The sequence below is a fragment of the Hibiscus syriacus genome, unplaced genomic scaffold, assembly GCF_006381635.1.
Source record: "Hibiscus syriacus cultivar Baekdansim isolate YM2019G1 unplaced genomic scaffold, ASM638163v2 tig00112496_pilon, whole genome shotgun sequence".
Taxonomy (NCBI): Eukaryota; Viridiplantae; Streptophyta; class Magnoliopsida; order Malvales; family Malvaceae; genus Hibiscus; species Hibiscus syriacus.
In genome coordinates, this window is record NW_024063346.1 from 243,889 (window position 1) to 256,698 (window position 12,810).

Below are 12,810 nucleotides of genomic sequence, written 5' to 3' on the forward strand. Positions count from 1 at the left end.
TCACGGTCAGATGGACCAGAAGCGGATGATACGAGCACATTATAAGAAAGTTCGCCCTCGAGAAATCCACGAAAGAGATCTAGTGCTCAGGAGGATATTGCCCATTCAAAAAGATTTCCGAGGGAAATGGATGCCCAAGCGGGAAGGACCCTATGTTGTCAAGAAAGCCTTCTCTGGGGGAGCTCTAGTCTTAACTGAGATGGATGGATCTGAATTACCTTATCCAGTGAATTCTGACGCAGTTAAGAGGTATTTTGCTTGAAAAAAAAAAGAAAAAATGAATAAAAAATGAAAAAAGAAAAAATAATAAAAAATGAATGAAAAAAGGAAAAGGAAAAAAAAAGAAACAAAAAAGAAGGGTTCAAGATGAAAACTCGAAAAGGGCGTCTTGAAACCAAAGGAGGTTTCGAGTTAAAAACCCGTAAAGTGAGGCTTGAGTTTTAATTTCAGAGTTCGTGCATGGTGGAGGATCTGAATTGTTTTTGGAAATATGAAGAGCTCCTGACATGGGTAACGACAATGGCAGTTGGTGATCGGGGTTGAGAACAAAGATTAATGAGTCTCGATGAAAATAACCAGAGGAGAAATTAAATGCACATGAGAGTCAATACTAGTTTATGTCATCCAGTAATGGGAGATTTGGGGGTTCATAAAGAGCTTCGCACTCTCAGGTGTCATCACAATTTTGGAGATCCTTTTGACAGAAGCTACACTCAAGTCATTCTAACGGCGTGCCAGCTCAAAAGAATTTGTGGTATTGATATTTGAAGACGCCTATCCTTTTGTTCTTTTTCCAATTAAAAGTTTGCCATATAGTTGCGTAAAAATTCTCTGCGTTTATATGAATAAAGAGATATTTTTCCTTTTCAATTCCCCTTTTGCAAGCATTTGATTTTGAAAAGGATAAAAACATATAGCTTAACTTGGGGTAAATGAGATCATTTTGTATTATTATGCAAAAGGTTTTGGAAAATGCAGGTATTCTGAAGCTAACATTGATTTTAGCATGTAAGTTTGTATGGTTGTGGGAAGCTAAAACATTGGAATTCATAGACAATCCCAGTCATTAATAGATGACCCAAAGAAATTGTCATTTATCAAGAAGTTGGTCATGTGTACTGGCAGGTTTCAAGAAAGAAAGAAGCCAAAGTCCTGTCAAGCCGAAAGTTATGATGTTGAGATTATCAACTGGGGTGAATTGGTCAAATGTTCTGTGCCCAAGACAAAGCCGAGATCCATCGAGAGATGGTGTTCCCTTGAAAAAAAAAGTGCATTAAATTGCATAATTGCATACATCGTAGGCATGAATAGGATCATAACATCACATAATGATTTAAAATGTCTACAGGTCCCCCAACGATTATTGAAGATTGTTCGAGTCTTATACTCTCTAAAGAAATAGGGAGCAGCCACGATCGTTGAAGAATTGTTCGAGTCTTATACTCTCTGAAGAAATAGAGAGCAGACACGATTGTTGAAGATTGCTCGAGTCTTATACTCTGTAAAGAAATAGAGAGCATACACGATTATTGAAGATTATTCGAGTCTTATACTCTCTGAACGAATAGAGAGCATACGTGATTGTTGAAGATTATTCGAGTCTTATACTCTCTGAAGAAATAGGGATCAAACACGATTGTTAAAGACGTTCGAGTTCTATACTCCCTAAAGAAAGAGGGAACAAACCTATCCCCAGAAGATTCTTCAAGTTCTATGTTCCCTGAAGAGATAGAGTGCGAACTCGATTTTGAAGAATTTTTCAAGTCTCACTTATCCTGAAGTTGAAGTGAGGCGATTTTATCTTTTGAATATTTCATGACCGGACAAATTTGACCATCTATTAATCTTTTCTCTATTCTCGTTACACGACAATGAGCAAAGAGAGGCAGCTGTTGATGCTTGATTTGTCCAGGGTGTCATTCAAATTTAATTTGGGATTTTATTATTGTTATTGTTGTTATAATTTTGGTTATTATTTTAAGTTTGGTATTTTGTAGGTATTAATATATATATATATATATATATATATATATATATATATATATATGCAAACAAAAAATTATTATTATAACATATACTAAAATTTATTATTGTTGTTATAGGCCAATGTTAATCCCTAAATAGATTGAACCAAACAAGCCCAAATTGAAGTAACAGGCTTGGAATTCAGCAGCCCAATGCTGCAGTCCACCCGTAGAGGCCCGAGACCGCTAGGGTTTTCCCTCGCCAGCTTTCATGCGTAGCTGAGCCTCATCCGTTGGATCTGGCTTCACGATCCAATGGTCCCGAGCTCTCTGTGATCCCCGAACCAACTGCAGACCAACGTGAAAGCCACCACCACACTACCAGATCACGCACACCCAACCAGACAATAGCTCGGCTCCCCAAAGCTGTCGCCCGTGACCTGCTCTCGCCAGTGCCCTACAAACACACCAAACAAGAAACAGAACGAGAGGCACATAAAATGGAGAGGGGAAATCAAGTAGAAATAACCACAAAGAAACCAGAGAAAAGGGGGATCATCGATTATCAGATAACTACCAGCCATCAACAAAAAAAACAGAAAAGTATCCATCAATAAAAACCCAAAGGATAACGAGAGACAATCAAAAAACAACTAGAGATCCAGAGACAGAAACCATCAGCAAAAAAAATATAACAGAGAAAAGAAGATTTATCTTCCCGATCCAGAAACCTTCAACCCCGTGGTTAGGAACTAAAACCCCATCGAATAGAAGGTAACCCCTTAGCTCCTTAGCCTTTAGCTTCCAGTTTCGGGGTAAGGTTGGTCGTCGGGGGTTTGGGTATAGGTTTGACTCCTCGTCAGAGTCTGATGACTACGACGGGTGGGGAGGTTTCTGTTAGGGTGAAATGTAAGGATCGGGTTCGTCTGTTTTAGCAGTGGGTTTTGAGGGTTTGAGTCTCGTGTTATGGTCAGGTTTTAGGTAGATGTCTATTTAGGGTCTTTGGGGCTTATGTGGCTCCTCATCAGAGCCGTTGAACTGCGGTGGCCATGGCGGTGACCTTTGGTTTCATTTGGGGTTGAGACGAAGAGGAAAAGAAAGAAAGTTTGGGGGAGAGAACAAAACGGTTGGGGGTTTGTCTATAAGCTGAGGGTAAGAATGAGGCTAGGTTAAGCTTTACCTTAAAATATCCTATATATTCATACGTCCAAACGACGTAGTTTTAACAGCTCCAAAACGGCAGCGTTCTGATAACTGAGGGAATTTGTGTTTTGAGTTTGTTAGGGGGTAATTGTGTGCGTGGCCATCCAAACTCTGTTTCGTTTCGATTTGGTCCTTAAATCAGGTTTATTGGGACTTTAATGTTGTCTCTTAACTTTTACGTGTTTCATTTTGATCCAGATTCATGTTAGGGCTATTTTGATGTTGATTATATATTGGATATGTAATTTGAAAAAATGTCATTTTGGTCCTGGATTATTGTTATGCTTTACTTTCGAATGTAACCTATAATTTTGGAGATTTGACATTTTCATCACTTAGTGCACTTTTTACTTTAGTGGGTAATTTCTATTTTGTTGGACAAATTTTATTTTCATGTTGTTTTGGTCCTGCATGGCAATTTCAAATTTGGGATTAAGTTATTAACAACATATTTAATTTTATATTGTTTCACTCCAGTGCATGTTCATTTTTTATGCATGTATGTACTGTGTCAGTGTTGAGTATGAGTTTGATGTTATTGGTAATATATTTAATTTTGTAGTGATCTATATTAATTTAGTGCATGGGTATGTGTTATTTTAGACTTAGATGTTTATTCAAATATGCAATATTATCTAATTAGTTTTTGCATGTTAACCTCGTGTGCATGACCCGACACCATTACATAATCGGATTAAAGGTAATACCATTTTAATTTAAAACTGTCATAATAGCTTTTCTTAACTTACATGAAAGTTGTTCTTGACGGTTTTAAATTACAAGTATATCCCAGCAGTAAAACCTAAAGAAATTTTGATTCTTCACTTTAAAATTTGGGAACGAAAGAAAAGGAAATATTCGACTATTTAAACTTTTCGAGAAAAGGTCGTTAGAACTGAACTAAAGATCTGGACTCGATATCTTTAAATAATCGAATATTCTTTATCTTTCTAATGGCTTGGTAATCCTAATTTAATTTATTTCGTTGTTTTTGAATATTATAAATTTTGCAATGTTGTTTTAAGGGATCGTAAATCAAATTAAACTCGAACTTGTGAAATTCGTTGCAAAGACATTAATTAACCGACTAAGTGCCGATTTAGGGCGCTGTGGGGGTGCTAATCCTTCCCCACGCGTAACCGACTCCCGAACTCGGATTTTGATAACGCATACCTTGATTTGTTATTTTAATTAAAATTAATTTTTATTTAAAATGACAACGTTTTTTGGTGTCCAATCACACCCTAATCAAAGATTGGTGGCGACTCCTCGAACCACATGTTTTTATCAAAAAAGAATTTCCAAATTTTCGAAACGAGATGTTTTCTAAAAACGCAATGTTTTTAATTAAAATTCAATCGAAAAGAGAATAATTAAAAATGACGCGATTTTCAAAAATCTCGCTCTCCGCGTTAAAAATCGTTTTGACAATTAGAATCTTAAAGGTTATTTTAATAAAGTTGAATTATTCATTAAGTTTTTTTTTTCTTCTTTTTTCTTGAGGAGATTTCGTTTTGATCAAAATTAAGTAGTGTAATGTTTCCATCTGTGTAACTCGTAATTATATGTTTAATATTATGTTTCCATTTGTTTTGGTTGGCAGACAGGTGATATCAATTTTGGTGTTGTTCGTCGATCGCCAGTGTTTATTTTTTTTATATTGTATATTTGATTTTTTTTAGTTTTTAATAATTTTGTTTTTATGACACGTTTTTATCTGTCTGTATGATACATTTTCATATGTCTTTTAGTACGTTTCACTCTTTTCTATCTATTGTTTAGTCTATCTTATCATTTAATTTTCTAGAGTTGAATTTGACTTCCCTTCGACTTATTAAGATGATGTTTATTTATTATCCTACTAATTTGTCATGCTTTAGACCCTTAGATGAAATTAGATATGCAGTTTGAGTTCAAATATAGTTTTCTTACGACGTTCGACTCTGATTCGCGATTGTCAGTGGTCTTCTAATAGTTTGATTCCCTGATTTGGTTTGTTTGTCGATACATCAGATCAATTTGTATCTTTAGCAATTTGTATCTTTATTTTGTTCGAATTTTTTTGGATGAGTTTTAAAATTTTCCTTGTATGATCTTTAGTGGCTAATTCCGTGTATATAATTATAGGAAATGTCCTAATTATATGTTTAATTTATACTTATAATCGTAAACTTTTATTGTAATTTTGGATTTTTCTATTTTAATAAAACTAACCGTTTTTATTTGCTTCAAAAATAATATGTTATAAATTTATTTTTTAAAAATTATATAATATTAATTAATTTAATATAAATTTTAATACAATCATTAACTTGTGTTATGTTACTCATTTCCTGAAGTAATGTAAGACATGATTTAATACTAATTTCTCATATACTTTAATTTATTTAATAGTCATTATTAACCAATTTGTTTTACTGCAGTACTATTAATCAAAGAGAAGTTTTGTTTGCTGTAGCAAGTGGCTGGGAAGGGATATCTGCTTCGGCAAACGAATCATAAAGTGGAACGTGCCTCGGCAATTCCGCTGCTGGCTGCTAATGTAGTGATGTGCTTCCATTATTGTCCGTCAAACACTTGGTTCTATATTTCAACTATTGCGAAATCAAAACAAAACATGTCTAAATTCCTGGGAAAGGACATGCAACCAGCTTCCGTTCTTTGCGGTATAGCCAATAAGCTCACATGTTCAATTTATTTTTTTATGTGAAGAGGATAAGAGTGGAGCATTGGTTCATGATTCCCCTGTTGACTTATGAATACTGCAATGATTCATGTCATGTCGGTGATATAAGATGTACTCAAAATTGACACAATATGTGCAACCTGCAATATCATAAAACGGGAAATTGAAACCTTGGACAAAGATTGCGATTGTGAATCGGATCACTGGCCTGTCATTCACATGAATACTGCAATATTGTATCCTACAATATGTTAGAAAGACTCTTTATTAGTGTCTGCACGCCTTGTCCTAAAAGAAGCCTATGCATAAAGCATTGTCCTTCGCCTCACAATCTGTCGTACCCAAAAAAAGGATCACTGAACGCCACTGGAATAGATTCATTTCTCTCGACATTACAACCGGTTCTTTCCGGATGACATTCCATAAGCAAAGCATAGCCTAGCCTACTCTAACCCAGGCAATGAACAATTCTTGCAGTTAATCCAAACCATTGTGTCCAAATTTAACTCGTGGGGTGCTCTTTGCCATATGCCATTGCCTTTAGATGGTATCCCTCCACCACCATAGGGGATATGCAGATGCTGAGTTTGCTTATGGCATATATGCAGTAAAAGTTTTTTTTCCCACTCTACTGTTCACTAATCCATGCTTCTGCCTACTCTTGAGTCATGAAAAGTAAGAAAAGAAGTGTTTTTTTCCCTAGTGGTCCACCATACCACTATGACAGGGCTCCGATAATTGTTTTAATAAAAAAAAAGTGCCAAAGAAGACTATTGAGTGCTGGGTTTTTCTATATATTGAAGATCTTATCAATAGAAGACTGACAAAAGGAAGCTAAGAGGCATCACCACAGCATGAAGAGTTCACTTAAGTATGCAGTGCTTGGGGAGAACCATAAGCCTTACATTGCAATGGTTTTTGTGCAGTTTATATATGCAGGCATGGCCTTGTTTGCCAAAGCAGCAATTTCCAAAGGAATGAACCCTTATGTGTTCGTGGTGTACCGGCAAGCCTTTGCCACGATCACGTTAGCTCCGTTTGCTTTCTTCTTCGAAAGGTTTCTTTCGGTGTACATAATATTTCTAGTTTGAATTAACCCTCAAGTCTATCCCATTTTTTCTCATTTTTTAGTTTGGGGAACTTATAATTTGCAGTAAGCAGACGTCTCTATCATACAATTTAATCTGGAAGATCTTCTTGATTTCGTTATTCGGGTAAGAACATGGTCTCATTCGATGTTATAATCCAGTATCAATCCATAATTCAGGATTTTCTAATAGTATTTCATATACCGAAAATGCCAGGCTCGCCTTGAGTTTAAATCTCTACTCTGTTGCAATCAAATACACTACTGCAACATTTGCTGCTGCCACAACCAACACCATTCCTGTTCTTACTTTAATCATTGCTGTTTGCTTAAGGTATTTTGCAAAAGGCGAAAAGAATATACTCTAAAGGTCTCTTTCACTAGCTGAATGGAACTAATTTCAAATATTTCAGGACGGAAAGCATATCGGTACAAAAACTTCCAGGATTCGCCAAGGTGTTAGGTTCAGTAAGTAGTCTCTCAGGAGCCTTGGTGTTTGCTTTTGTTAAGGGGCCAGCTATAAATTTCATGAATTGGTATCCATCAACGCATCACCAAACCGTGGACTCCGTGATCAAGAATCACTCGGTCGGGGAGTGGATAAAAGGTTGCTTTATCATGCTTGCAGGCAATACAGCTTGGTCTACGTGGCTTGTTTTGCAGGTTTGATCCGATTTAGTATACTCTCCTTTTCATTCTAATATATCCTTTTATCCATTGCTTTTGTATTCATCCTTTGACGATGCGTTTTTTATCTCTAGGGCCGCATAGTGAAGCAATATCCGGCCAAGCTACGCCTTACCGCTCTTCAATGCTTCTTTAGTTGCCTTCAATCAGCAATTTGGGCTATTGCATCAGAAAGAAATCCATCAGCTTGGAAGCTTGGATGGGATGTCCATCTTCTAGCTGTTCTATATTGTGTATGCTATTCATCTCATCCATTATAAACTAATTTGAATACACCACTTGCACAACATAATTCAACAGTAAATTCTAGATCATAAGTGCTTATCTAAGTACGAAATACTCCTCGAACTCGGCGTTTGACTAAACTGATTCATGCAATCACGTATCGGCAGGGTGTGATTGTGGCCGGCATCACATACTGGCTGCAAGTATGGACCATAGAGAAGAAAGGTCCAGTTTTCATAGCAATTTTCACTCCATTGTCTCTAGTGATAACAGCCATCTTCTCTGCATTCTTGTGGAAGGAGACCCTTCACTGGGGAAGGTACGGCATACTATTTACTCCCTCTATATATACATATTAACAATTTGATTACGAAATCACAACCATTCATTATGCGACGTTTTTCGAATCATTTTATACTTATTTATCCATTAATGTTGCAGTGTTGCTGGGGTTGTCCTACTGGTTGGAGGGCTGTACTGCGTGTTGTGGGGCAAGAAGAGAGAAGAAGGAGAAAGGGTTACAAATGAACAAAAGATAGATTCTAATAAAGAAGAAATTGTAGTGGAGTGCATTACACATCAGTAAACTGATGGGACTCGAATGTTTGGCCAATGGCTTTTAGTGATGACATTTTCCCACAATGTGGAGCTCCTCAAGGAAAGATGATGAAAATATATCTATTTTTTTCCACTTCCATTATTAGCTTCTTGTTGTCGACTTTGTCCTAACTTATTAGCGTTTTGGTTTGATCCGTTGAGCCACTTATGAATGCCTAAACTTCGTTATTATAGATATGTCTTTGTTGTTCAATGGATGTAATATTAAAGATTATATTTTAAATGTGATTATGTACAATTGTTTGAAACGAATTCACTCGATTTTTGTATAATTTTTTTCCAAGTATTTGTTTAAACATAGATTTAAACACATCAACAAAGTTCAAATTGAAATAAGAAACTTATTTGAATGTCATGATAAATCGATGTCCGAATAATATAATTTTATTTAAAAAATACATATTTGAACCCGTCAAGTGGTTAGAGTGGTAAAAAAGGATATTGTTCTCCCTAGCGGTTTGAATTTAAACAGTTACATCTACAAGGTGTATATTGTCTATTAATTGAGAAAGTTCTAAATATATAATACTTTGTAATCACAAATATTATTAGAAAAAAATATGTATTCATTAAAATCGATAAAAAGAAAGAAAGGTGGTGGGTGGAATGATCAGGTGACTAGATGGCCACATCTGACTGAATCAATTGAGGTGATCGATTTCATGGGAGGACTTCGCATGACGTTCGAGAATGGTTGGAAAAGTGTTATCATTGAAGGAGATGTTATCTCCATTGTCAACCGTTTAACCAATTCGAAAAGCAATATTTTAGTGATTGGATTTAGAGACGGGCATGAGACCCAAATTCGATGGGTTCTGATTTGACTTTACGTGTTGAGATTTTTTTTATAAAATAAATTGGGGTCAAGTTCGAGTTTATGGTGAAAAATATTCGACCGATCCGACTCGAAAAAAAATAGAATTTTACCTTATATATTTAGAAATAATTACAATAATATCCCTCTATATAATATTTTTTTTCAATTAAATTATTGTTTTTATTGAATAAAAATAATATTGTCGGGTCGAGTGAAATCTTGTTTCATGCGAGTCGGATCTCGAGTGGAGGATTCATTGTTCTCGGGTTTGGTGGACCAAAAATCCGACCCATACCCATCCCTAATTGGATTGACGCTCAACGAAGCGCACATGATCATGACCGACAAATTCGAGCCTGAGTATATTATGTTAACTGAGAGACTAATTGTGTTGCTTACTCTTTGGGGTTTCGTTGAAGATCAGTTCTCTTTGATTTATTTTTTATGTATTGAAATATATCTCAAATGATGTAATTGTTGGCGTCATTGATATCGGAATATATTTCTTCTATTTAAAAATAAAGAAAGAACGAATAATATTGATGATAAAATTTTTATTTAACTTTGTCACAATATGATAACTTAAAGTTTAGTGTTTAATAAATTATAAATATTTATAACTAAAATGGTTTAGTTTAGAATTGATTTAGTAGGATGAGATATTAAATTTTTAAATAATATTGAAAGTTTGATTTTTTTATTAAATATAGATATTACATTCGGCCAAACAAAATGAAATTTAAACTCAAATAAAATATTATAATATAGATATCCTTAATCATTCGGTTAATTAATAGATGTTGAAACTTTAAGGCCCACTAATTTGACCAAGCACGCCCACTTATACAAAATTGTGTTTTGTGGAGCAATTTTATGTCCAATTGCAAGCATGAATCACTGAGTGAAGTGTGAACAAAAATGTGTGTATGATGTGATCCTATACCAATTAACAAAGATACGCCAAGTGAAAAAAAAAAAGTGCTATGGTGACGGGAATCTCCATTTACGAAAGATGATCATTTAACATCTTGATTGATAAAATAATCTGTAAATAATATTTCTGTTATATAATATTTATTTAACCTTTCACAATGATTAATTGTCAGATGTTAAAAAGAATTTGGAGGAAAAACAATTAATGAAAAGAAATGTATAGTAAACTCTGAATAAAAGAGAGAATGAGGAGAGTATCTAACATCACTCCGAACAATATATCTAATGAGATGACATGTAAAGAAAAAGAGATGTTCCATTCCACCATTAAAAGCGCAGCGCATCTCTTCGACAAGACGCCACATAAAATGTTTTCCTTTTGGGAGATCTTGTGCTGTCCAAATAAGCTGCCACAATGGAGAAGAATGATTTCCACTCTTATAGTCTTATGTCAATTACACCAAATATCCAGATATTTTCTTGTACCAACCTGTTTCCCATCTCTCTTTAATCTTTCTTTCAAATCAATGAGCAGCAGCAAAAAGGCCATAAACTCTTTCTAAAGAATACAACCAAGAAAGCCCAACCCAGACATCGTTGGTGCATGCAGCCTAACAGAGGCCATATTGTAGTAAACCCCGAGCAGTAATATATATGAAAATCTAGGAAAGCAGCAGATATACCAAATGTTACATTGAAATCTTCATTGTTTCATTTTTAAAGTGTATGGGAAAATAGCATTTCATGGCAGGAATCATGGCGGCTTTTGCTCTACCATTTGTATTTATATAATAATATTTTGAACGTCATCTTCCTGGCGTACCTGCCAAGCAATTCAAACTTCTTTCTTAATAATATTCAACAAACCTTTTACTCGCAAACTTGAAATATTCAAAACAGCTACACGATTATGATTTCATTATTATTACGTTGCTTCGACATTGGGATGGTTGGGTTTTTGAACAGGACCGGCCCCAATACCTGTGCCACCTGGGTCTTAGCCTAGGGCAACATGTATTGAGGGGCATTAGTAGAACATAAAATCCCATATGTAGTCATTGAAATTCATTCATCAAAAAAAAAATGTGTAAACTCTGTTTTACTTCTAAACAGTAATGGAAAAGGCTATAAAACAGACCTTGTCTGATTCGTTTCAATTTGGTTTAAAATCCAAAATATTTAACCTACTACTTTCAAACTCTAGCCCTCTGGCCTCTTGGCTCTTGCTATAGCAACTTGGGCACTTGTACTGCTTGATATCAATATTATATGCTCTGCCTTTGCAGGTGTAATCTTCCATCAATCTATCTCTGGTATTGGTATGTTGACTTTCCTATGTGTTTTTTTTACTGAAAAGGACTTCACTTTATGTGTCTTGAATCTTTTGTTCAAAATTTGAGTGTTTTATCTATTTTGTTTCATATTCTGATTGGAAATTATGTTTTTTTTCGAATTTAATGAATCAAATTCATGAATTTAGCCTTTGATTAGAGCAAGTTTTAATTGAAATATTGATGTTTCTTTACGCACACCAACTGTTTGACAAAATGTTTATTTGAATTAGCTTTTTTTTTTTATCTAAGTGTGTATTTCATTAACACTTGAGCATCCACAATCTCAAATCCATTTAAAGTGGAACATATATATATATTTACAACGACATAGCAAAAGAAAGGTAGCCTGCAGCATTCACTTCCAGAAATAGGGAGTAGAAACTGATTCTTCAAACAAGTAAACCAGTAAAATAATCTTGTTCTGCAAACAAAGCTCTATAGAATTGATTATGATCCCTTTGACACCCCATAGCTTACACCATCTTTCTCTCGCTGATCTAAAAACTGACAAGAAAATATTCAACCACGGAAGAAGAGTATAGGGGCATAAAATTATTATCTCGCCCAGGACATTAAAACTCATTGGACTGGCCTTGGTTTTTAACAATATCTATCTCTATCTCTCTTTCATGTCTACTTCATTCTTTTGTGTTGCATTCCAGTTTTAATCCAACTGGACAATAATGTTCTTTTCTAAGCTTGAAGGATAAATAAAAAAACTAATACTAAAAAACAGGATAAATTATAAGTTTAATACTTAAATTAGCAGTTTTGTTTCGTTTTACCACCTAAACTTTCATTTGTTTAAAAAATGTATCTAACGTTTACTTTTTATTTTTTTTAGTACCCCGCCGTTAAAACTTAACGAAACTGCTGCACGTGACAATCTTTTACGGGTAAATTACATCATTCATCACTTAAATATCTTCTCACTCCTATTTTATTAATTAAAATTAAAAATGATAATTTAACTACTCAACTTTCAAATTGATCATGTTTTAATCACTCTAATTTATTGTATTAATAATTTGTGTGATATGGCATTTTTATTATTATATTATTCATATATAATTAAAATAAAAATAAATAAATTTGAAAGTTAAGTAATTAAATTTAATAAAATTAAACTTCATTTACCAAATAAGGAGTGAGAAGATAAATGAATGATGAATATGTAATTTACACATAAAAAAGTATCATGTTATAACAGTCCCGTTAAGTTTTTAACGGTGAGATACCAAAACATAATAAAAAGT

The 12,810-nt window shown here is 34.4% G+C and overlaps 1 protein-coding gene across 2 annotated transcripts; it reads left to right on the plus strand.

The window, feature by feature from the left end:
* Positions 1-6,693: 6,693 nt before the first annotated feature.
* On the plus strand, positions 6,694-8,525 carry LOC120180449 (WAT1-related protein At1g43650-like). 2 transcript variants are annotated; one of them, XM_039185771.1, is made up of 7 exons: positions 6,694-6,910; positions 7,008-7,067; positions 7,158-7,274; positions 7,354-7,603; positions 7,702-7,860; positions 8,020-8,171; positions 8,294-8,523. In XM_039185771.1, exons 1-7 carry the CDS (start codon positions 6,708-6,710, stop codon positions 8,436-8,438), a joined length of 1,086 nt encoding a protein of 361 aa, XP_039041702.1. In that variant the 5' UTR covers positions 6,694-6,707; the 3' UTR covers positions 8,439-8,523. The 2 variants fall into 2 exon arrangements, with proteins under 2 accessions (XP_039041702.1, XP_039041703.1); XM_039185772.1 differs by lacking the exon at positions 7,008-7,067 and having other exon boundaries at positions 8,294-8,525.
* Positions 8,526-12,810: the final 4,285 nt, after the last annotated feature.

Excerpts from the sequence above, each read along its gene's own strand:
- LOC120180449 (XM_039185771.1), top strand. The coding sequence starts at position 6,708 with ATGAAGAGTTCACTTAAGTATGCAGTGCTTGGGGAGAACCATAAGCCT. Across the intron at positions 7,275-7,353 it reads ATCATTGCTGTTTGCTTAAG|GACGGAAAGCATATCGGTAC; the intron begins GTATTTTGCAAA and ends CAAATATTTCAG. Across the intron at positions 7,604-7,701 it reads CTACGTGGCTTGTTTTGCAG|GGCCGCATAGTGAAGCAATA; the intron begins GTTTGATCCGAT and ends TTTTATCTCTAG.